At 49.3% G+C, this 26,197-nt stretch overlaps 1 protein-coding gene across 2 annotated transcripts in view; it reads left to right on the plus strand.

Annotated features, from left to right (window-relative positions):
• The window catches only part of LOC146871739 (macrophage colony-stimulating factor 1-like), a 109,673-nt gene that overhangs the window by 11,824 nt on the left and 71,652 nt on the right, over positions 1 to 26,197 (plus strand). For both annotated transcript variants that reach the window (XM_085651284.1, XM_085651283.1), the window contains exon 2: positions 13,375 to 13,497. In XM_085651284.1, the coding sequence (XP_085507410.1) occupies positions 13,375 to 13,497 (123 nt within the window). The remainder of the gene's footprint in view (positions 1 to 13,374; positions 13,498 to 26,197) is intronic.

The following is a 26,197-nucleotide window of genomic DNA, read 5'->3' on the forward strand; positions in this document are numbered from 1 at the left end:
CCATTGCATCAATATCTTACACCTGCCACACAGCAGGCATAAGACTGCTGCAGGCCCTTTCACATGGGGCTTGCCCCATGTGAAAGGACACATTGCTGGAGTTGTGTCTATTTTCAGACACACCCCAGCAATGCATCACTTTTGCGCATACAGATTCGTCAGAAATACTGACATATCTGTAACTCCTTGCGACATGATGCGTCATACAGTAAATATGACACATCCATCATGTCGCAACGAGGGCGCACTAGGAAGTGACGCATCCCTGTTTTCACACAGCGATGCATCACTTCTCATAAATAAGGCCCTGAATGTGTTTACATCTAATATTCAGGGATAGTTGTGTGTTTTCAATATTGTAACACAGCAGCAGCTCACCAATATTACTGCAAATAATCTCTGTGACGCCCTCCCATTTCTTATATGTTAGGTCTTGTTTTGATCTAAAATAAACGTTTTTTATGTATATTGCATGAAAAATAAACACAAAATTTCTCTGCAAAATGGCTGTACTAGACTCTCACACGTCAGGTACATAAGAAATAAATGAAAGGAAAACAGAATTTAAAACAAACTGTTTAGGAAATATTCAAGGTCATTAGGGCAAAACTCTGGAGAATGGAGCTGACTGTCAGGGGGCCCCCTGAAAGGCTGGGGCCCTGGGCCAGAGCCCACTTTGCCCATGCATTAAAACGTCTCTGTCCTTAGGTCAAAGAAGAACGCGTCGACGTGATCAGAAGGTGACCACCGCCCGCACCAGTCAGGACAAGACCGCCACCTGGAGGACCCTGCGGAAATTGCGGAGAAGATCATCCTCCCACGGCCACGTGCGGAGCGAAGGGGCGAGAGTGTTCCCGCTGTGGGAAACTGAATCACTACGCCAAAGTATGCCGCAGTGGGCAGTCACGGTTTGCCCCAAGAAGACTGAGAGGGTTCACACAAAGAGTCAGACAACTGTCGATAGCTGACCCGGATGAATCGAAAAAGGATGCACCGCACCAACAGAACCTTGATCTGGAGGACGAAGACGACGAGGTATACTACGTCTCCTTCGTAGGACAGCCAGGACGCCGGCGCAGGCCGCCGCCTATGTGCTCGGTCAGGATATTGGGCACCGACCTCCAGGCACTCATAGACACCGGGGCGATGATGAACGTCATGGACTCTCAACAGTTCGAAGCAATGGAGCACCGACCCCCTCTGCTACCAACCAAAGCGAGAATATACGCATACAGAGGGGTCGACCCCCTTCCCCTACGAGGCACCTTTGAGGCGACGGTCACCAGCGGTCCTCTCTCCACCACGGCCAGGTTCCACGTGACGGAGGGAAGGAAGGGCACCCCCTGAGTTGCCACACAGCGGAGGACTTGGGGCTTTTGTTTTTCACGAACGAAGTGCATGAAGCACATGCTGAGGACATCATGAGGGAGTTTCCTGAACTTTTTACAGGGCTAGGGAAGCTGAAGGGAAAGCAATTTCAGCTCCATATAGACCCCACAGTTAAACCGGTAGCCCTGCGGCACCGGAGGGTACCGTACAACCTGAGCCCCCAGGTCGAAGCGGAGTTGGCAAAACTCGAAGCGTTGGACGTCATTGAGAAGGTCATAGGTCCCACACCCTGGGTGTCTCCGCTAGTGGTCGCTCCGAAGCCAAATTAACCGGGAGCGATCCGGCTGTGCGTCGATATGAGGCTACCCAACGTTGCTGTCAAGAGAGAGCGCCATGTAACACCCACCATGGATGACATCGTAGCGGACCTAAACGGCACTAAATGGTTTTCAAAATTAGACCTCAATGCGGGGTACCACCAGCTGGAGCTAGAACCAAACAGCAGATACATAACGACCTTCGCTACTCATGTGGGCCTCAGACGATATAAGCGCCTCAGCTTTGGAGTATCTTCAGCGGCGGAGGTATTCCAGAACGCCATTAGAGAAACCCTGTCAGGCCTGACCGGAGTAATCAACCTAAGCGATGACATCCTGGTGTTCTCGTGTACACTTGAAGACCATCATGCACAGCTGAGGGCAACACTCCAGCGGCTCAGAGACCATGGCCTAACACTACACAAGGAAAAGTGCGTGTTCTATCAAGAATCTATTGACTTCTTCGGCTACACGTTCACGCGAGAAGGCCTCAAAGTGGATCCGAAGAAGGCACTTGCCCTGCGGTCGGCAAGCATCCCCAAGTCACCCACCGAAGTGAGGAGTTTCCTCGGGATGGCAACGTACTGTGGGAGGTTCATCCCGAACCTAGCTGCCCTGTCCGAATCCCTTCGCGTCCTCACACGAAGCGACCAGCCCTGGACATGGACGGTGGAAGCCAACGCAGCGTTCGCAAAGATCAAGGCGGCCCTGCAAGACAAAACAGTCATGGCATACTTCCGCCCCGGAAGGGTGACTGAACTTGTGGTAGACGCAAGCCCGGTGGGTCTTGGAGCAGTACTTCTACAAGAACACGAAGGAGGGACATGGAAGCCGGTTGCCTATGCCAGTCGTGCGCTGTCTGACACGGAAACAAGATACGCGCAAATAGAGAGAGAAGCTTTGGCAATAAAGTGGGCGTGCCAACACTTTCATCTGTACCTGTTTGGGCAAGACTTCACCGTGATCACCGACCACAAACCCTTGGTCCCACTGTTCGGAGGCTCCACACGGCTGGCTCCTCCCCGCATTGAACGATGGGCAGTACAGCTGCAGCAGTACCGGTTCACAGTACTCTTCCGCCCAGGGGCACACAACCCTGCGGACTACCTCTCCCGGCACCCATAGGACCTTCCCCCGGCATGCGCTCCCATGGACGTCAGATACTCCGACGCCTATGTTCAGATGATTGTCCGTGACGCTTGCTCAGATGCGGTGACCCTGGAAGAAGTTGGCCAAGCCACGGACAATGACGAGACCCTGATCAAAGTCAAAAGGGCCTTAGCAGCTCACGACTGGAAGAGGATTTTAGAAGGGAACGGAGTGCTCACGGAAGAAGAAAAGCATGCACAGCAGCAGCTGTGGCAAGTTCGTCATGAGCTAAGCGTAGGGGAGTGTGGCGCATCCCCTGGTAGTCCCAAGGACACTGCAAGGCCGTTTCCTGCAACTGGCACACGAAGGCCATCAGGGCATGACGAAAACCAAGGCACGACTCAGGAACAAGGTCTGGTTCCCAGCCATGGACGCAAAAGTAGAAGAGCTAGTGCGGCGATGCCGAGCACGATCACCGGAGGTGGCCCACCATCAGCGCCGGTCATTACGGAGGAACCGTGTCATCTCCCGTGGTCCAATGTGAGCGTGGACTTCGGCAGCTTCCCGGATGGGAGACAAATGCTAGTGCTTGTGGATGCTTACACGAAGTTCCCTGTGGTAGAGATAGTGGAGTCCACATCGTTCCAACACATACGGATGGCTCTGGAAAAGGCATTCGCCCTGCTAGGGAACCCCAAGGAAATCCGATCTGATAATGGGCCGCCCTTCCAAGGCCAAGAATTCAAGGAATACCTGGGAAAACGAGCGATCAAACACAGGCGGATAACTCCCCTGTGGCCGCAGGCGAATGGGGACGTTGAGAGGCTGATGCGCACGCTGAACATGGCCCTGCGTATTGCCGTAAAACAGCGACAGGATGCTGAAGCAGCTCTAACCAAGTTTATGGATGCATATAGGCACACGCCTCACTGCACGACGAAGTGTGCACCTGCCCACCTCCTCTTCAAAGAAGCTCCGCGAGACGGGATACCGACCGATCCATCCTGGAGTCCGCCAGCTCTTGACAATGAGGCGGTGCAAGAGCGAAGGGAGAAGACGAACAACAAGGCCAGTGACTATCGGAGAGCTCGAGAACACCAACTAGTAACTGGGGACAGGGTGGTAGTAAAAGACCGGCACCCCGGCTGGAAATTCCGGACACCCTTCGAACCAGAGGTGTGGACAGTGCTGGCGACAAAAGGAACGATGGTCACGGCAGGAAGAGGCGATGTGAGAGTGACGAGGAATGCCTCGTATTTCAAGAAGGTCGAGGGGGAACTAGCAGGAGAACAGGAGAGCGAAGAAATAGGAACGGAGGGTGACGATTTCCTAGACTGGTCGCCCGCCCCGGAGAGGGGATCTCTGAGGGGAAGGGAAGGCATACAATAGGGCGAACCAGAGCAAAGCAAAAGCAGTTCCCAGGAAAACCGAGCTCAGCGAGAAGAGGCCGGCTCCCGGAGCCTGGAAGATAGAGGTGGCTCCAACAGAGGAGCTGGTTCCCGTTTGCGAGGGAACCCTGCTCCGAGCCAGAGACTCAGAGACTTTATGTGCCCCTCGCCTTGAGTGGAGAACTGTAACGTTGGCACGATCTAAAATGTTGGAGGGATGTAGAGAGCCACTCGGCCACTACTATACAATGTACATACACTGTACACGCATCCCCCACCCCTCGAGGCGGGTTCGCCTCGGGGTATAAATAAAGTTACGGAAGACCGCTCGGGGTGTTTCCGGTTGAGCACAATACCTCTGTATCCTGGTGGTCTGTTAGATAGGTGTCCTGCACACGTGGCCTGCCCCCAGGTCACCACAGTACCCGGGAGCATCCCAGCGCTAGGACTGACATGGGGGAGGCAGAAAGAACTAAGGAAACAGAAAGGTCTTCAGTTGTTTATGGAAAGCCAGATGATTGGAAACTATGCGAAGATGTAGTGGCAGAGAGTTCCAGAGTTTAGCGGAGTAATAAGAGAAGAGCCGTCCACCACTTCTGGCCTTTTTGATCCTAGGGACCACGGCCAGATGCAATTCATCTGACCGAAGTTTCCTATTAGCTTGGTAAGGACGGATCATGGCTGAGTTGATAGGAGGCCCGTTCCCCTGCATGGATTTCTGTACTAGGAACAGGGCCTTGAATCTAATACGTTCCTGCACTGGGTGCCAATGAAGGGAGAGGAGTGCAGGTTTCACCGATTGTCTGTTGGTAGCTCCAGTCAGAAGTCTGGCGGCTCTGTTTTGAACAGACTGTAGTATGGAAACTACTTTGTGGGGGCACCCAGATATAGTGCGTTACCATAATCTAGTCTGTAAAGTATAAGTGATTGGACCAGTACTTTTTTAGCTTGAAAGGGGAGGATCGGGAGGACTTTACGGGCCAATCTAAGCAGGCCATAGCAGATGGCTGCTGTCTTCCTACCCTGCACCCTAAAGTTCAGATCTTGGTCCAACCAGATGCCCAGGCTCTTGAATTCTGACTTAGGGACCAGGGGAGGACCCATACAGGCTGGCCACATTGAACTGGACTTAAAACTAAGGGGGTTGCCCAATATCATGAGCTCAGTTTTCCCGCCATTAAGCTTGAGGTGAGATGCATCCATCCAGTTCGAAACGTCCTCTAGACAAGAGTAGAGGCCATTGGTTTTTTGATCTGCTTGGTTTAACGCTACCACCAATTGCGTATCATTGGCATAGTTCACCATGCGGATTCCAGAGGGGGTACAATGGCTGCCAGAGGAGCCATATACACATTAAAAAGGGTAGGGCTAAGGAATGAGTCCTGAGGGACTCCGCTCGGTAAAGGGGTAGGTTTAGATGCGATGTTCTCCTCAAATACCTGAAAGCATCTTCCCTCCAGAAAGGAACACAGCCATTGGAGCACCATGCCTGCTACTCCTATATTCCTGAGACGATGAGCCAGGATCCTATGGTTCACCGCGTCGAACGCTGCGCTCAGGTCAAGGAGTATGATGGCAGATGAACCTCCTGAGTCTAAGATTTTTCTACTTTCCTCCACCACTGCTAACAGGGCTGTTACGGTGCTCTGACGCAGTCGGAATCCTGTTTGAGAGGAGTGAAGCAGGTTGTAGGTTACAAGGAAGCTGGAGAGGGTTTGATTAACATATTTCTCTGCATCTTACCTATTCCTGGCAGAAGGGAGATAGGGCGGTAGTTGCCTATATCCGCCGGATCCAGATTAGGTTTCTTAAGTAGGGCTTTCACCATGGCCCATTTCCAGTTGTTAGGAACTTGTCCTGGGGACAGTGAGACGTAAATCAGGTCTGTCATGTTAGGGGCTATTATCGAAGCTGCCTGCTTCAGAATGTCGAGCGGTGCAGGATCCTTGGGTGATCCGCTCTTTACTGAGGACAGCAAGGTGAGGAGTGATTCCTGCGAAAGGGGGGGGAGACCTCTAGTGTGTGTTTAGAAGGACGTGGGTCGGGATCCATCTGCTTGTATGGGGTCTCGTCATTGTCATCCTTATACAGCAGGGATTCAAGAATATTCTGAACCTTTGTGGTGAAATATTCTGCCAGTTTATTGCAACGTAGACCAGAGGTGTCCGGTGCTATTAGTGGGATGGGGGCTTTAAGTAGTTTTTTAATGATAATGAAGGTTTCTCTATGAGAGTTGGCGGCTGATAAAATTTTACCCTCGTAATAGGAGGCCTGGGATTTTTTTATTTCTGCTTTATAGACACAAATAGCTGCCCTGTATTCCAACTTTTTGATGGGTAGAAAATCTTTCCTCCAGTGTCTTTCCTTAACCTTACAACGCTGTTTTAAGGTGCGCAGTTCGGAGGAGAACCAGGGGAAATTATGAGGCCCCCCAGTCTTTTTTATCTTAGTCTTCGGAAGGACCGCATCAAGTGACTCCTCTATCCAGCTAGAAAAGTCCTCATTGGCTTTGACTGGACATGGGTTAGGTATGGGTCTGGTCCTTTCCAGTTCCTGGGTCCATTTCTCCAGGGGGAGCTTGCCCCAGGAGCGACCTTGAGTCCATATGTTATGTTATGTTATGTTATTTAGTTTTATAAGGTGCGCAGCTACTCCAAGGAGTGTCCCGGCACGAGCACAGAGGGACTGAGCTGCTTGTCCATACTAAACAATTAAAACAACCACAGGATCTTCAATGATGCGAAGCGCAAACGGAAGAGCGTTCCAGGCCTGCGCCACCATAACGGTGAGGGAACAGCCACCAAGCCTGTGCCGATAAAAACGGGGAACCTTTACCAGCAGAAGAGCGGAGGAGCGGAGCAGTCTCCCTGGAACTTAAAAAGAGAAACTTTTCTGCAAATAAGTTGGCCCAAGGCCATGCAGAGCACGATGGGCGATGGTAATGGATTTAAATTTCACCCGGGCCGCCATGGGAAACCAGTGAAGAGATCGAAGATAACCTCGCACACTACTTCTTAAGGTGATCTCTAACAAGTGGCGAGCCGCCGCATTTTGCACTACTTGGAGTTTATTAAGGGAGTAAGCCGGAATCCCCACATAAAGAGCATTAGCATAATCCAGACGGGAAACAATGAGCGCACGGACTACTGTCTCTTTCGCCGCCCGTGGGAGAAGTGGAAGAAATCTTCTCAAGATTTTGAGGAGGCCAAAGCAGCACCCTGAAAGTCTCTTGACTTGGGTGGCAAAAGATAAATTATCCTCAAACCAAACTCCCAGATTCTTAGCAGTGCTACTGCTAGAAGACAGTGGCAAGAACTCAGACGGCCAGATTAGATCTCTAAAACCAGGGGGTAAATTACCATACAAGAGTATCTCTGACTTGTCTTCATTACATTTTAATTGAGCACCCGCAAGCCACTTAAATACCGAAGACAGGCAGAATTGAACGGACGCCACAGATTCCTCATCCTTTTTCCAGGTGAAAAGTAACTGGGTATCGTCAGCATAGGCGATCACCTTAGCCCCCAGAGCCTCAGCCAGTACGACTAAAGGAGTAAGATAGATATTGAACAAGAGGGGGCTAAGGGACGACCCCTGTGGGACCCCAGTCGTAACTGCCAGAGGGGCAGACGCTGCCGATGGTAACCAGACTTGTTGCACCCGACCCTCCAGAAAGGACCTAATCCAGCCCCAGGCCTACCTTGATACACCAATCTCCGCGAGTCGGTCAAGCAACAAAGAATGTAGAACCGTGTCAAATGCAGCCGACAGATCGAGCAGCACTAAGGCTGCTCTCCCGCCGGCATCAAGGCACTCTCGAATAGCCTCAGACACTTCCACCAAAGCCAATTCGGTACTGTAAGAGGACCGAAAGCCCGACTGAGCTGGGTGCAAGATGTCCGCCCTCTCCACAAACACAGTCAGCTGTCTATTCACTACCTTCTCACAGACTTTAGCGAGACTGGGTAGAAGAGAAATGGGCTTATAATTCCCAGGAATCGAGGGATTGAGGGCAGGCTTTTTTAATAAAGGGAGACTTTTAGCCTGCTTCCAGACGTCTGGGACTCGGGCTTCGCGCAGAGAGTAATTTATAATGTTGTTCACCTCAGGATTAATAACCTCCGCTACTGCCTCCATTAATCTGGCAGGGCAGGGGTCAGCAGGCGAGCCGGATTTTAATCCCTTCAGAATTTTCAAGGTACTAGGCGAATCAACTGGGGAAAAGTTACCCAGAGAATGCCTCGGGAAGGTGGGAACAGAGGCGGACGACAGAGAATTAGGTGGACACAGTATAAAGCTTGCTTGAATTACTCGGATTTTGTCCATAAAAAAATTAGACAGCGCGTCCCACCAGGCATCTGTGGCTGAAAGAGAGCTTGATTGTGCTGTGGGTGACATGAAGCTCTGAACAATTTCAAAGATTTCCTTTGAGTTGTTTTGTGCCTGATCAATACGGACAGCATAATAGTCCTTTTTAGCTTGAGAGATAGCAGCGTAATAAACTTTCTGTCTCCGTCTTAGAATACCCTTTGCCACCGGACAATACTCGCTGAAACGCCAAGAGCGTTCCAGTTTTTTACAGTCTTGTTTTAATGAGGTCAGCTCAGCGGTATACCACGGTTTACAAGGAGTCTCCCTGGTGCGCCTAGTCGAGGTGGGAATAGCAATGGTAGTCATAGTAGACAAAACCCAGTTAGTAAAAGCCAGGAGGCTCCCATCCAAATCCAGTTGAAGTAACGGCCTACAGGCGGTCAGGGCCTTTGCAAATTTAGAAGGCTCAATCCTTTTAAATGCTTTTAAATATAGATTGAGTAAGAGGTTCGGTGACCTGTGGAGACCAGGAAAGGGAGACAAGGTAGTGGTCAGTCCACGGAAGAGGGGTGGAATCTTTCCCTTTAAGGTCCTCTAGACTAGTGAACACCGGGTCAAAGGTGTCCTTTAACATGAGTAGCATGCAGAATATTTTGGGGCAGTTGGAAAGCCGTAAGGCCTCTGGCCAACTTGACTGCATTTACAGCTCGTGGGTTGTCAAAATGAAGATTGAAATCTCCAAGGAGAGTGAGATTAGCCGCCGAGCTGGCCGGGTTAACCGCTGCCTTCAGCAGTGATTTATTGAATTTTCCTATCGCTCCAGGGGGGCGATAGATGAGAATGCCTGTGAAAGAAAGGAGTGGCGTGAATTCTATGGTAAAGTGGGCGTTCTCACAATCTGAAAGAGGGTTCCCAAGCAGGCGACAAGTGAATTGTTCCCTATGGATAATAGCAATCCCACCGCCTTTACCTGTTGTTCTGTCTACCCTCTGCATCACAAAACCATGTGGGAGTGCTTGCACAATGTCTGGCTCAGAACTGGAGTTGAGCCAGGTTTCCATAAGAAACAGCACATCCGGATCAAAGTCTTTAAGGAGCATCCAGGTCTCTGCTTTATGTTTGGGAAGGGATCTGCAGTTCAATAAAAAGATTTTAAACTGGTCCTTAGATGAGGTGGGTACTGAACCATTAAAGGAAAAATTACACCTGCAGTGTGGGGATCTTTCAGGAAACTTTTCCGGCGAGATAGAGTGGGCACAGGTAGTCCCCAAGTAGCCATTTAATTGTTTGAGCTGAGTACTGGAGTAATAGTACTGAGTTGGAGGAAAAGATGCAGGGGTTCTGGCCCCTGGGCCTGGCTGGGCGCGGACGGGCACAGACGGGCTTGCCTTAGGCACGCCTGCGTGCGTCCGCTGCGCAGTCGCATCATCACGCGCCTTTATCTGAGTGATACTGCGCTGGGAACACCAACTAGACTGCTGACCCGGCGTGTAGAAAGTGGAAGTAAGTGGAAGTAGGTGAGCCCCTTCACCCCCAGAGCACTGAACACAGCTTTGTCCCCACCCAACACGTAAGTAAGTTTAAAAAAGTAAAATCACAGTTTAAAAGGCAATCTGAATAGCAGCAAGTAAAGAGCTAAAAACAATCTGACCTGCAGAGTCACTCTAAGTGCACGAGTGCTCTGCCTCCGGTCTCGTGTCAGCCCAAGAGCGGTCGCGTCATCACGCGCCTTTATCTGAGTGATACTGCGCCGAGAACAGCAACTAGACTGCTGACCCGGCATTCGGCGTGTAGAAAGCAGAAGTAGGTGAGCCCCTTCACCCCGAGAGCATTAAACGCAGCTCTGCCCCACCCAACAGGTAAGTAAGTTTAAAAAAGTAAAATCACAGTTTAAAAGGCAATCTGAATAGCAGCAAGTAAAGAGCTAAAAACAATCTGACCTGCAGAGTCACACTAAGTGCACAAGTGCTCTGCCTCCACTTGTTCCCGAGCCCGAGGCCAGCGCGTGGCCTGTCTAGGAGGCCTATATCCGTGCCTGGCAATGAGAATTGTGCAAAGGAAGCCTCTAGCGTGTAAGGAACGGAGTACATCACTGAGAATAAACGTAACAGAGGATGTGGCCTAACGGTCAGAGCAGACTTTGGAGCTGGGGAACCAGGTTTGAGCCTCTGCATCGACTCAACATCCTGTGATTCTGGGGAAATCACTTAATCTCCCAGTGCCTACCAAAAACGAATGTGTCCTTGTGAAACCTAACTGGTGCGCATGTAAAGCACTCCAATACCTTTGGGTCGAGTTCACACTTTACAAATCTGCAAAAAACACAAACATATACGCCATTCTTCTCGTTAACAAACACAGGTACTTTTACTAAACAACACAGTGGCCAGATTGTGCTGCCCTCATCAAATACAACCATAGTAGACCACGAGACACTGGTCCATGAACCGCCCCTTCATGGTATGAATTGGGCACCAATTCCGAAAGTGCATCGGTGCAGCATAAATGGAAAGAGGGAGTGTGAAAAAAAAAGTCAAAAAGTTGAGACTCCAGAGAGCAGGAAAATGTGGAGGCCCCAAGGGTAAAGTCAGAGATTAAGCGGGAGTCATGTGCTGTGAACGAGGGAGTTTGAGTAACTGAGGGAGTAACTGAGGGAGTCTCAATCAGTGTTCATAGAGCACACACCGAACCTGGCTGCCTCTTGGTAATACACCGACAGCAGCACACACAATGGCGCGCACCCTCAGCCCATCAGCCGGCAGACATCCTGGTGTAGTATTCAGAATGGTTAGGTGGGGATGCCCAGATTTCATCTAATCATCCTGTTGAAAGACAACACCTTGGTCCTGTGTATATCACATTTTAACCAAAGGATCTGCTTCAAGAAAGACATTTTTTGCAAATTAGACATAACTGAGGGAAATGTCTCATGAGGTAGAATTCCTGAAGATTTGATTTGGCTGCCTTAGTCTAGAGATAAAGATATGAACCAATAGAGGGGATTGTGTCTGAAGGAAGTCAAGGGAGATAGACCTACTGAGTGGTTGTAGGACGACTGGGCTCGGCCAACGTGTGTGCAGCAAAAAAGAGAAAGAATTAACACTGGGAACCTAGGAAAGAGTCTACAAACACAGAACTGGAAGGAAGAAAAATAAATAGTCTAACCTCATTGCGGAAGACAAGAAACCGGTTAAACCAGCATGGCGGCCATGATAGGTAAAGACAATGAGACCAGAGCTGAGAGCAGGAATATAAGAATGCGAGGGCGCATTGAGGGAAACTAGGGCAGAGAAAGAAGGCGACAGGGAAAGTCTAAAACTGTGTGGACTTTCGGTGGCACAGTAACTCCACATTCACCAAGTCAGGGACACCCCAAGACTAACCTAAGCTCTGGCACTTGTGAATATTGCATTCTAGCCCCCCTCCCCCGTCTTCCCCCAATTTATTTCCTTCGATATCTTTACTTTCCTGTTGTATGATTGTTATTTCATTGTTTGTGAGAACTGTCCTAGCTTTCAAGATTGTTCTTTCTTTGCAATCTGAGGGCAGTATATTATACTGCGCTCCTGTTTGCTTCAACACACTTTCTCAGTTGCACACATCCCCCAGTGTTTTCCTGCAGTGACAGCAGTGTTCATTTAGTAAATCTAGTCCTTGTTTTTGTCAAACCATCAAGGTGAGACTAAGAATAGTCTGCTCCCTCCAAGCTCATCTTTCTTCATCAATGAAAGCTCAAGGGCTGACTCAGCCCCTGCTCCTCTAGCACCCTCTACAGTCTGCTGGGTGAAGCCACCTACCCGTCAGCGACCTCTCCATCAAATATCCAATGCTGCTTTTCAATGTGATGGATTGCGGCATTACTGACGCAGCATCTCATGGAACCTGCTACATTCTTCCATATTTGTTTTATGATAGGAGATTGATGTAGTACAATCCAAGCCTAAGTGGGCCATGGCCTCAGCGCTTTCATCAATCAGTAATCATATCACCATTTTGGCATCACTTTTGCAGTGTCAACGGACTCAAGCAAAATCAAAGAGCGACACAGATGACACACGCTTACACCGCTTTATGGTTTTTAGATGGCAGTGTGCCAGGGATTATTAGATGTTTTTCCGTCAGATGTACAGAGGATGTGTCCGTGTACACTGATGTGTTGGTATTGTGCAAATATTTGCTGGATGATTTTGTTGCAAGTTTCCCTGAAGCACAGGCTGGCACTATACCAGGCTGGTACTGTGCCATGGTTTAGTGGTGTACTGTCCTGTCTTATAGCAGTATGCGCCCCGTGGAGCTGAGAGGCCCCGTGCCAGTATGCAGCGACGCGCCGTGCCAAGGCACAGTGATGTGTGTCTGGCATTCTGCCGGCATACAGTGACAGGCCTGCTGGCACTCTACCAGGGTGTGTGTATATGCCTGTCTCGCTAGGGACTGTGATCCGTCCATGCCTCGCCCGGGGTGAGATGCTGAGATTCAGTGCGCTTGAGAGTTAAGTGTCAGGAAGCCTCAGCCAGGCCCGAGGGGAGAGGCAGCCTTCCCCACGCTCCTCAGTGTACAAATACTTATGTTACCTACAAGCCAGGACTGGGCTCATGCCACTCAGGCGGTCACGTGGCGCGCCCGGGCTGGGAGCCGCTTAGAATGTTCTGTGATTCCAGGGCGGGCTGCAGGGAAGGGAGAAGTGTGTGTGTGGGTGTGTGTGTTATGGGGGCTTTGGGTGAGGGGGAGGACAAGAACCTGAGGACTGGTGTGCCGGAACGTGGGTGTTCCTAGCAGTCTGACCTGCTGTGCAGAAGAAAGTCGGTGTTTAGTGTGGGCAGAAGGGGACTAGGTGCAGGGAGTGACAAGTGAGCAGGGATGCAGACACTGGGTGCAGGAAGTGACGCCAGTCTCATATTCCAACCAGCAGACTGAGGGTTATGTGTGCTTTTTCTCCACAGGTGCAGATGGGGCTTCGCGCACTCCTCCGTATCACGTGTATTCTGAACTTTGTGCTCTCCGCATCTGGAAGTAACTGTGGTAACATTATCACCCCCAAGCACCTGGCCTTCATGGAGGATCTGGTGAGTGCTGTCTGGTGTCACATGACTTTATTAGGTCCCTGCATAAAACAGAAACAACGTGCGAGTACTCTCTCCCTGAGTACCTCACTGCTTCTCAGAAGTGCAGGCACTCACCCTTTAAAGTAACTAAGTGTGTGATTCGCAGTTTTATCTGTATTCTTTTAATCTTTACATTTTAAACTGTCAACAGTTGATACTGCCTAAACGCAGGTTAGAAGGGGGGCTGCCTACCGCAAGGTGTTCTACAGTTCCGGAATCGGCCGAGGGTACTCTCGCCCTGTTCCGCCGCAGCTGGTGCCGTTTGTGCAGAGGGCGCTGCGAGGTACCCTCTGCATATTGGTCCTATTTCCGGCCCCTATACTTCCAGCGAAGGGTGTGTGATGCTGCTGCTTCCAGGACACACACTATTTAGAGCATGCTCAAGCGGGCACCCAGCGGGCGGCCACTGGTGCGCCAAAGGCAAGCCCGTCTGCACCAGTCAGTGCCTGTACGGCGCCAGAGGCCAGGACCCCTGGATCTACTACTAAATTTGCAGGTGCTTACTCTGCAGATGAACTGGCGGCCCTTAGAGGTGCAGTCGGCGTTGAGTGTCATCACTCAATGGCGGTTGATAGTGGAGTAAGGGGATGCGTGAACTGCAGTTTCCTGCTGACACCGGTCGCAGAAGAAAGGGAAAGAGGGGAGGCATTAAAATCAGGAAATTACCACTTACTTTGTCTATCCCTAAATTGTAGATCCTTAAGCAAACATAGTCCAGAAATCCACAACCTACTTGTGGACCAAAAACCGTCTGGGTTATTCCTAGTCGAAACCTGGCTTAATGAGCAACCTGCACTGCATATTCTGGAAGCGCTGCCTGAAGGATATGCTATCCTTAGGGAGGACAGATCCGGACAGAGTGGGGAGGCCTGGCCGTGATATTTAGGAATTTCAGTTAAGAATGTCCAAAGTGCTGATGCCTAGCTGCGAAGCAGCCTTCTTCAATCTGACGATTAATAGTGATGCAGCGGAGTTTACCAGCTCTATACATACATGCACACAACACTCATTTGGGCCCATATACATTCATACATTCAGTGAGCTAGCAAATATCTGCTGGTCATCAATTTTGATTTACCTCAGTGTAGGAGAGTAGGATCTGCACTTATGTTGCCACCATTTTTTTTCTGATGTATACACTGGTTTCTGGCTATAGTCTGGCTGGGTCCCTGCTAATCAGGGCGCCAGCCTCTCTGTTCTCTCTAAACAACTTGGCGTGCATATTAGATGCACTAGTGATTGGATACTGTGGTACCTTATGAGCCCCTAGTATATGGTACCTGTTAGAAATGGGATTTATGGTTGGCTAAGGCTTGTGCCAAAGCCAGGCAGAAACCACCACTCTAGTCAGGGTAAGGGAGTTACACGCCAAAGATAACCCCTGCTCAACCCCTTGGTAGCTTGGCACTAGCAGTCAGGCTCATCCCGGAGGCAATGTGTAAAGCGCTTGTGCACGCACACAGCAACAACACCCTAGGTGCACCACAAAAGGGACTACACACAAGGTATATATATAAAAAAATAGCCTTTGTATTATCATAAATACATTAGAAACATAATCACATATTATACACTGTGCCAACTGGCACTAGGCAATATTCACAGGGGACGATTTACACAAGACAGGGCCAATGGACCACCGTCAGAATCATCACAAATCACCAATTATAAATGTAGAACATATAGTAAATGTAGTGCACAACCAGTAACTACTGGTAACGTTAGGAACTTAGCATGAGATCCTGCAATGCAAAATAGTGGATGTATAAATCATTTTACGCATGAACCTCCTTAGGTATAAACTATCTTAGGCCCAAACCTCACTAGCATCACACATTACGCAATAGGCATTACAGTAGGCATCACAAGTATAAGCACCTTTGAAAATAAATTGACATAAAAAAACAGTGTGCCCCAATTGGGGGCACAACGCACTGAATCTGGCCCCAGGCCAACTGGCCTCTCACAGGGCTCCAACACCCTATGTCCAGCAAAAGTCAGGGCTGGCTGCACAGGCAGCGAAGTAAGGGTGCGCAATATCACAACCTAAATGTGGCAGCTGCCCACTAATTGCTGGGCAGCTGTGAAGGCCAAAATGTGGCCACTGGCAATCCCTGTGTCAACTCTGTCCCTCTCAGGGACTCCAAAATCAATCTGCGCCAACCGTGGCCGCTGCCCTCTATCAGGTGGGGCAGCGGGGAAGATGGCCTGAGCCCTGCTCTGGGGCTCCTGAACAATAACCTTTGCCCTCTTGGTGCAGCTGCCCTCTGCAAACGGGGCAGCTGGGAGGAACGGGGGCCTGGGCACCTCGATGCCCTCACATTGGAGCACACAGGCTCTAAAACAAATATGCCCCCAAGAACTGAAAGAATGGGCACAGGTAGGTGGGGCCCCCCCTCTGGGGCTCCTTGACCACGACTCACGCCCCACGGTGGAGCGGCTCGCCCTCCTGCGAGTCTGCTCAGCAGCTGTGCCCCCAAAGAAGTAAGTACTGGCAGGAGGGGGGCGGGCATCGGCAATGTGCCCCAACACCCCCCCAACCCTGTTGCCAACGAGTCCCACTCATCGGCTGTCAGGGGACGCTCCTCTGGTCTCCAGGCGTTGCCACGTGGACTCTCCTCAATGCGGGGGATGCCTCCTCCGGTGTAGGCGTGGGGATCTCCCTCACGGCATGGGAACCCCGCCGGTCACTGCTGAACTCCTCCACTCCGTCGGCCACCGTCCAGTGCGGGGTGGGCTCCCGCCTGGACTCTTCTTCCGGCTCACTTCTCCTCGGTGCACCGGAGCGCGGGGTGGGCTCCCGTCGGCTTCCGGGTTGTTCTCTCGGGATTCCGTGGGCGTGGGGCTTCCCTCGGGACAGCGGAAGCCCCGCCCCACGTCAGGCAACACGCGGCCTGACTTCCGGTCTTGGCACCACTGCGGTGCTCCGTCTCCCCGGGTTGTGGAGGTGCTTCTTTCTCCTTCCTTTACCGAAGCGCGGGGTGGGCTCCCGCCTTCATTTAAATTAAATATAATGGCGGGGTGGGTATGAGAAGTTGGCCTGATGTATGATGTCACTAGTTCTAGTGTACACCTTATATCAGTCCAAACAACCCTTATGGTGATTGATTGTAAAGTCAACCTTATAGACCAGCTATCCTAGTGGTAGCATGGACAAGAGCAGTCTTAGGCTAATCTCTGAATGGCATGTGAAGCCAGCTGTTATACCATATATAATCCCTTGAATACCAAATGAAAGGACACCACAACAGATATATATATAAAATAAAGTTTATTTATTCTAGTCAAACCCTCAGCACTCTTTATGAGATTCGAGGTAAGTACAACACAGTCTTATTCAAGCATACATTAAGTCACACAGGTAAGTAATACAGTTAGGCCCTAGAGGCCACGCAAACCATATACTAAAGAAGTGGTATAAGGACCACTGTCATGGAAATAGGATAGGCCTAGGCCTAGGGAATCGCTGGGGCTACACTACACTACCCAAGGTTAGGAAGTGGGAGGCCCACGGGATTCAGGTGCAGAGTGGAAACACTCACGCGTAATGCGTATAATCGATAGAAATAGTACAGTTCTGCAATAAGCAGTTTTAGGACACTTCTGGTATAGCTAGAAAGTCGAGACTCGGAAACTAGACCCTAGGATAGTCAATACCCTTGTGAGCACCGAAGTACCCAAGTTACCTAGCCCACGGGCTGCGGGTGCATAGGTGTGAACTTGCGTCGGGTTTCGTCGTGGACTTCTATGGATGCCTGAAGGAAAGTTGCTGACAGGCGGTCAGTGAAGAGTGTCCGGTGGATCCCAAGGCCGGGATCAAGAAGGAAGGATACCTGCAAGCAGAAGGGACAGAGTCAGGGTCACTAGCCAGTGACCACGTGGAACCAGGAAGGAACCAGGCGATGTCGGGAGATTGCAGGTGAAGAGGTGAAGCTTGTCGCAGCAGCCACGGGTACCAGGAGACGTCGAGGATGACCAGGACCAGGGGGCGAGCTGTCCCACGAAGGCTCTGGCTGTCGGCGGCATCGAAGTCGAACTAGGACTCACCAAGCCTTGGCAAGCGGAACCCACGAAGAATGGAGGACTTGCTTCTGGTGCAGACCAGGAAGGTCTGGGGTGCTTCTCTTTTGCAGAGGAGCAGGAGCCAGTCTGGAGGAGCCAAACCAGCAGTGGAAGTTCAAAGGTGTGTCGTCGCAAAGGCCGCTAGCCAACGGGCAAGCAACCGGACAGACGCGGCAAGCAGGAAAATGCAGAAGGGCCCCACGCAATACTCGTGGAGTGTGGGGGGCTGATCTTCGGTGCAGATGGTGCTTGGGGTTGGGGCTTCTCAATCCCCGGTGCACTACTTCGAGGGTGCCTCAGAAGCTGCGCTGGAAGATACTCGCCACTTTTCCCAGGTAGCCGGTCCCACATCTCTCGTCGCCTCCACGGATCTCAGCTCGGCTGTGGATGTGGAGCAGGGTCGGAGAAGTCTGGAAGTCAAGGCTCTGGTCGGGCTCTGCAGTCGGTCCCTCGTAGAACTTCAGCAAAGCAAAGGGTAAGTCTCCTGATGGTGCCTGTTTGCACAGGGTAGCCACTCCTTGGCCACAAGGGAGATTCTTCAGTCTTCTTCTTTCGTCGAATGTCGAAGGTCCAGAGTTTCTGTTCAAGTTGCAGGTTCAGGATAATCTAATCTCATGGGGCCCAGCTACCACTCTTATACTAATCTGGGGGCTGGGTTGCCTGCTAGGTCACACCTTATGGGTGGGACCTGGGAGGGGGGTGGTTACACCCCCTTCCCTTTGTCCAGTTTCGCGCCAGGACTGGGGCTGGAGTGCCCCAGCACCGGTTTGAACTCGACTATGCATGGGACACCTTGTGTGCCCCAGGCAGTGCCTCGTTTCTTTCATCCCTCCCTGCCCCAATACACTAAGGCCTGTCTGGGGTGGTGCTCGCACCTCCCAAGGCAGGAAACCTAGTGTCCAAGCCTCCCGTGCCGGGATCACTCCCAGCAGCAGGAGGTCAGACTTGTGTCCTGGCAGCAGCATCCATTTTGTGATGCTGGAGCTCTGGTTAACTTTAACCGGGTAAGTAGGTTTCAACATGTCTTCTCCCTCTAGAAGGGAGGGATAATATCCTCATCACCAGAAATGGGATGGGGGTATTATTCCAAAGTGTTAGACACCTTACACGACATGTTTTGATAAAGCCAAACCATAGTTACCATAACCGTTTAAGATTATAAGGCACTTTAAGAGTATATGGTAGGCTATATCATAGAACAGCTATAAGGACATGGCTCCGAAAGCTGCAGACAGGCTCAGCTCATGCTAGAGCACCATCCCACATGTTACCAAGCACTCTGCCTCCAGGATTGTTAAGGCCTGCCATAGGAGTGGCTGATAGGTACACATGTGTCTATATATAAGGTAGGTATAGGAATACTACACCTAAGCAAGGAGTGATTACACGACCTTGCCCCAGCTGAGTGATCAGCCAGTTGTGACATATTGGAAGGCCAGGCCAGGGGTGGCACAATACATGCTGCAGCCCCTGGTAGGCCTAGGGTACACCTATGCCCTGGGTACCTAAGGTACACTGTACAGGGGCCAATAAGGTGATCCTATCCAAATGGGTTATGCACCTAAAGTGCATAGTATTAATTTAGAGAGAGAACAGCAGGGCTGTGGGTCTGATTAGCAGGCCCACAGCCACATCTAAGTCGAAAACCAGTAAAGCAAAAGCAAAAAGTGGGGGTGAACATAGAAAGCAGACCCTACTCTCCTACAGTGGGCACCCGCGACACGAGCGCAACGGCGGGGTGGGCACCCGCCGAAACCACCATAAAAGCGGCAAGAGGCGGGGTGGGCACCCGCAGTAGAAATAATTAAATAAGCGGGGTAGGCACCCGCAAGAGGTCTAATTGCGGGGGAATCCCTATGCCAGGGATTCCCTCCTGATGAACGCCGAGCCCACACGCTCCTTAGAACCAATAAAGCGCTTCTTGAGCAACGCACAAAAATGCTCCTCTGGACAATAGAGCGCTTCTTCTCAGCTGGCAAAGAGACAAGCGCTCTGTAAAAATAAATGCAAAAGCGCTCCCAGGGCGCTAGAGGCAAAAGTCCAGGATCAACAAGGGGAGAGCTTCTCCAAATAAGAAGGCAAAGTTCTGGGAAAGTCTTCAGGATGCAGGGGGGGCAAAGGCTGGGCCCAGGGGCCAGCTCACAGGGCCCTCCAGCAGGTAGGCAGTCCCCAGTGGCGGTATCTCCTGGCGCCCAGCAGCAGCAGACCCCCCTCAAGTTAGGAACACAGAGAGAGAACACTTTACATGTGGTCACAGCCTCTTTTTATCCACAGGTTTCCTTTGTCACCAAGGTGCAGGGCAAGGGGAAAACCAGATGCAACTGGTTCTGGCGCACTTTGTTTTGCTCAGCCCCTCTCCCTATTCACAGGACAGGCTAGGGACATCAGACGCACCACAGGGGGCAGAGCCAGCATTGTGGAGGGAAGGCACAGCCCTATTCAGGTCCCTGTTGCAACTCCTCCCTCCCATCTAGCTGCTGATCTCCCTATTCACCACTGGGCTGACTCACCCTGGCTTCTGGAATTCCCCACACCATCTAGCACCTGTCAATCACAAGCCAGACATGCACTCCACGTCAGGCAGGCAGACATATAGCACACAGAAATGCCAACTTCTAGAAGTGGCACTTCTCCTATAGTTATAATAAATCCGCGCACATCATTGTGCAGCATTTATTCTTACGAGTTCGCACATACTAAACTTGACCCTGCACTCCTCTCACATCAGGAATTACCATGGACATACATATCCCCCATGCATTCCTATGGGAGGGTAGGCCAATCTCACCACACGCACTCAGAGTGCGCACACACTTTACACTGGGCCACAGTGCTAAAGTGCGCAGAGGCCAAAAACAACTAATATTAGGTCAAATTAAAAGGCAAAAAGTTTAGGGGTGAACCTGCCAGAAGGGCCAAGTCCAACAGTACCTTAGGTACCAAGGGCATAGGTACTTCACAGGCCTACCAGGGGCTGAAGCATGTGTTATGCCACCCCTGGGAAGCAGACTAAATCTGACACCACAGGCCTACTACTGCAGCCTGGGTGAGGTAGTGTTAGCACTCCTCACTGAGGTATAGGTTCCCTTTATCTCACCTTACACACACATATAAACCTATCAGTCACCCCTAAGGCAGGCCCTATCAATCCTGAGGGCAGGGTGCTTGGTTTCCATGTGAGGGGGTGCCTCTGCTTGAGCAGGGCCACTCTGCAGCTCTCAGAGTCTATTCTCTGTAGCTGTTTGTGGATGTGGTTAAAGCATATACTCTTAAGTGCATTATAACCTAGCGGTAAATGCTAACTTTGGGATGGCTGCATCAAAACATGTCGTGTTTGGTGGCAAACGCCTTGGAATTATACCCCCACACCAGTAACTGGTGTGGGAGTATGATCCCACCCTTCTAGAGGGATAGACATGTACCTACTGTGGAAACACGGTAGAATCCTGAAGAGCCCTGGCATCACAAAATGGAGTCCACCAGCACAGACACTGGGCTGCCCTCCTGCTGCTGACCGAAACTCGCAGTGGAGGAGGCCCAACAATAGGCATCCTGTCACAGGGAGGTGTAACCACCTTCCAGACAGGATTTAGTTTATTGGGGCTGGGTGTGTGCACTCCTAGAGTGCTTTGAAGTCCTGCACTGGGGGAGCAGTAGGCTCCTCTGTGCATATGCCTGCTCAAACCGGTTCAGGGGCTACCAGCCCCTGCTCTGGCGCGAAACTGGACAAAGGGAAGTGGGTGTAACCACCCACTCCCCTGACCCTCCCATAGGAGTGGTCATAGAGCTAGTCCCTCCCTTTCCTTTAGTATAAGATAGGGAAACCTTGCCATTGCAAACTAGATATCCCTGGACGAGGCTCTACAAGAATAATCCTGGACCTTCGACGTTCCACTACCTTTGGAAGACTGAAGAATCTCCCTTGGAGTCAAGGAGTGACTCCCCTGCTTGGCAGGCACCAACACTTTGCATCAACGGTCGCAAACTTTCCCGCTCCTGCCGGAGTCTGAAGTCCTTGCAGCCCCAGAAGTAGATTTCCTGACTTCTCGACGGCCATTGTGAGTCCCCAGCAAAACTGAGGCGAGTGGACCCCACGAGTGATGAGGAACAGCAATACCCGGGTACCGTGCACTGTTGTCGAGTGCAACCTCTTCACGACATTCTATGGACTTGTGCATTGGACCATGTGTGGTCCAATCCTCCAGCAGGATTTCCACCAAAAAACAGAGGCCTACCTCGTCCCGAGTGACCGTGGGCTCCTGTGAAGTGAATCCTCCCGAGGCGTCTTCGCGATCCCTTGCCGGTTGGCTTGTAGGTCCCCCGAAGACTTTTTCATCAAACCAAAGAGCTCCCCTGGTTGCTATAGGCCTGCCCTGACTTACCCTTGCTGGGTGAGTCCCTCAGACCTTGCTGGTCTCCACCGCTGACTTTCTTCACATTCCACGAGACTTGCTGTTGCCAAGGCTTGTTAGCTCCAATCCGGTTGCCGACACCTCAGTAAGCTGCAGACTTCGTGGGACACTCCGAATCCAGCTCCTGGTTGTCGTCAACACCTCCTGGACCTCATGGCTGATGAGTCAAGACACCCGTGATCACCTGAAAACACCCGACTTCTGTGGGCATCCAGCTTCCTGGCCCCGGGTCACTGGCAAGTGACTTTGAACACTGTCTCCACTGCTTTCAGGTCTTCTTTCTTCAGAATCAAGCCTTGGATTCCACCGGACACTTCTCCTGTCTTCACAAGCAGCAAGTCTTCTTTGGCTCCCATTGAAAACGACACCGCGATCCGACACCAAAAGACACCTATGCACCCGGTTTCCCTGGGTGAGGTAACTCGTGCGCTCTGGTGCTCCTGTGTGTGTTGGCCCTCAAACTACTTACCCTGTAAGTGACTTGCTTGTAGACTTTCCTAAGGTACCCTAAAACTTTAAAATTCCAACCGCGACTTGCTCCATTGAAGTTTATTGGGATCCGTGGCTGTGTTCTCACACTGCATGCGTCTCCCGTGGGTCCTTTACTTACCTGCCTTGGGTGGATTAGTGAGGCCCCAGCCCTTCTGAAGACCTTAGGCTTTCTCCCTTCTCAAGTCGTTCTTCTTATACCTCTTTTTTTAGTATATGGTCTGGTACGCCCCTAGGGCCCCAGCCATATAAGTACTTAATTTGTTGTGAAACATTGATTTGTGCATATGTTCCTGACTTCTAATCTCATAAAGAGATTAGTAGAGTGTGTCTAGAAATAAATACATATATATTTTATATATATACCTGTGTGGTGTCCTTTCATTTAGTAATTCAAGAGATTATAAGGTAAAACAAGCTGCTTTACATTCCTCAGAGACTTAGCCTGAAGGCTGTTCTCCACAGCTACCACTAGGATAGATTTCTTTAAAAGGTTGTCTTAAACCTATCTACCACAAGAGTCAATTGGACTGGTGCAAGGTGGCCACTTTAGCTAGTGACCAGCACATGCCAGGCCAACTTCTCACACCCAGAGAACCTTTACACCAGTATTCTTACCATCCCTGTCTCCTAAGTAAATGTACTTTGTCGAAAGATCTAGTAGTAGTTTAGAATAGGGAGGAAATAATAATACATTTAACCTTTAGTCAAAGAACCACAGACTCAGTAGGAGTTTTAAAGGTTTATCTGAATTAATAATTTTTGTGAGTCAAGTCAGAATACAAGTTGATACAACAAATTCTCCAACAGGCAAGAATATACAGTTAGCTTAAGATCGTTATTAGCTAGAATCTTTATGATGACAGTAGCTGAGGAGAGAAAAGAACAGAGAGCAAATACGAAGCACAACCCCACAGAGCTATATTTACCTAGAATAGTGTGAGGACCTAGACATCGGAATAGCAAGGATTCAGGGCAGGTTCAGGACCGGGAAGGTGATCTCTTCTAGTGTAACGCCAGCGTTACACCCCTCTCTGGTGCTACTCTCTCCGGCTCGGGCTCGTCCGGACCCCTTCCTAGATGTGCCTCCTTGGTTGTTCCGTGATTTTTCTCTAGTGTTGGATGCTTCAATCAGATTGCAGCATATTCGGGCAGCATCTCAGCATAGCATCAGCATCAAGTGGGTCAAGTTTGTCTAACTAACTAGAACTTACCTCTGGTATACCAATTCAAATGTATGATCCACCCCCAAATGTTTCAATTCTATGTACACCCCTCAATTTGATTGGGCTAGGCAGTGGGGTGAGGACATCACACCATACTAAGTGCAATAACTTTCTTTAGTTCTATTGTCTAATTCCCCGCCCCTTAATTGTAATACCCACAAGCTTTATTCCCACAAGCATTTCATATGTTGATCGATAAATCTGTAATACAATGTTTCGGCTTCTTCCTCTCATAGGGTCAGAAGTTGATCTTCCCATGTTCTTGCTGGGCACATGGGTTGGCAGCCATTCAATTACTTCATTGCTCTCAGGACAAGGATGTAGGATGAATTCACTGTATACCACTTACTTCTACTCTAACCCCATTTACTTAATATATTCTTTGCATTAATGGCTTAGTAAAACTTGCATAGGTGAGTTTCAGCAAAGGCATGTGCGTTAATGCGAGGGTTTCGAGTAGCCATGTTAAAAGCTATTGCGCAGCTGCAAAGATTTCCCACCAAGCGACAGGAGACGTCATTCTACGTAGATGCAGTATACGCAGGTGCAGAAGAATTCCCGCGTTTTTGGCAGCCATTATAAGGACACTCGGGTTACTGGTTAGTAGAATACATAGAAAAGCTTCCCCTAGATACAATATGTAAAGTGTAATGCAAAAATAGTACTCACAAACATGTTGATTATAATATTACAGGTTATTCAAGAGAATTGTATACGAGCAAGTTTCTTCTTACACTAAACATTGCTCCATCAATCCCCTCTCTGATGGCATTTTATGCCATCACTAGCTTCTATTAAATCAGATGCCACCTTTAGCATTCTACCATTTCGATTTCTTCAAATCTCTTATTCCTTCCTGTATCCTTCTTAAATTGTGATCCTTTTATTCTTTTGTAGATATTTCCCTTCAGTTCTTCAAGTTGTATTTCGTCTAATTTTCTTTTCCTACACTTCTCATTCACTTCGTACCTTTTTCTTTTTCCACTGCATTTGTGGCAACACATTATCATCAGAACTAATAAAGTTATGCCCATGATCGGCAATAATATTTGACCTAAGATACTCTTACCTATGTTACAAAACCAACTACTAATAGTGGAAAAACTATTGGTTATCTTCTTCCATACACTGTCAACCTCCAGTGGTTATAGTTCTTCTTCCAAATGTGTAATATTTTTAATATATCTTCCAATTTCTACACTTTTGTCAGGTATATACGTGCAGCAATGTTGCGCTTTCAACATTTTACAGACTCCAACCTCTTTTGTTAATAAGATATCAAGGGCAAGTTGATTTTGCAAAACCATTGATCTAACAGCAACTAATTCTGTATTGATCAATAAAAATCCTCCAGCAGTGTCAGTAGATAACCGATCAACTACTGTTGACAATTGACAGATTTTTCAAGAATTCAGCAGAACCCCCACTGAAGGTATCAATGCACCAAATATATCACCTACTATTTCAGAAAAACAAGCTCTTTTATATCGGGTTAGTCCATTACTGGCATTATTGCTTCCAGTGATTCTTTTAACATGATAAACTTTAGGGAATACTATTCCAATATAGCAACTCCCGTACCAATGATCAGACAACCTAAAATAGGCTTTGTTTCCACAAATATAGTAAATTCCAGGGAATACGGGATCAGTTCCTCCTTTTAGTCCCCAATCCCCAATTACTAAGAAGTTATGTTCACATTCACTGGAACCAATAAATGCATTGTTATATTCTGTTCTTAGTCTATGGAGACAGATTTTCCCTTTCTTTTCAAAATCCAGAGACATAGCAAAATGAGTCCTGCCAGTTACCAAAAGGTCTTCCCTTTCAGCCCATTTAGGTATCTGAGGTTTCGGTTCTGAGGCCCTTCTTTGGAAATCCTGTCTCCTTTGTTCTACTAAGTTCAAAAATATCTTTTCTTCTTCATGTAACTTACATGTTAGGTTGCGCTTGTGTGCATCAGCTATATCTATTGCCTTCATTGTTAGGAAATATTCACCCATGAATTGTGAGTCTCTAGTACTAAGGACAGGGTTCATGCTCTTCGCATGGGAACTTCTGAAAATATTACATCTACATTTGAATAATAATACTGCAGTTTTCCAGTTCTATAAAATAAACTAGCCAATACACTACACTAAATACCATATGGTAAAGGTAAGTGATGATAAGTTACCCCTTCAGCTACTGAGTTTGGCAATTTCATGCAAACATAACAATCACTAACTTCCATTGTTTCTACATAATGTACTAATAGGTTTTCAAATACATCTAAATCAGTTTCGTTTTTATCCACAGTACGGTGTAAATCTAACTCATCTGGCATTTCTAAGTCTACTCTATTTCCTTTAATGTTTGCTACCTCTGTATGTGTATTAGTACTATTCTGTTTGTTTGTAATCATCAAATAAGGAATAGCTATTGCTAATAGTACTCATATTATGAGGACTAATATCAAGCCACATATACAGA

Source organism: Triturus cristatus, chromosome 1_1 (genome assembly GCF_964204655.1).
Source record: "Triturus cristatus chromosome 1_1, aTriCri1.1, whole genome shotgun sequence".
NCBI lineage: Eukaryota > Metazoa > Chordata > Amphibia > Caudata > Salamandridae > Triturus > Triturus cristatus.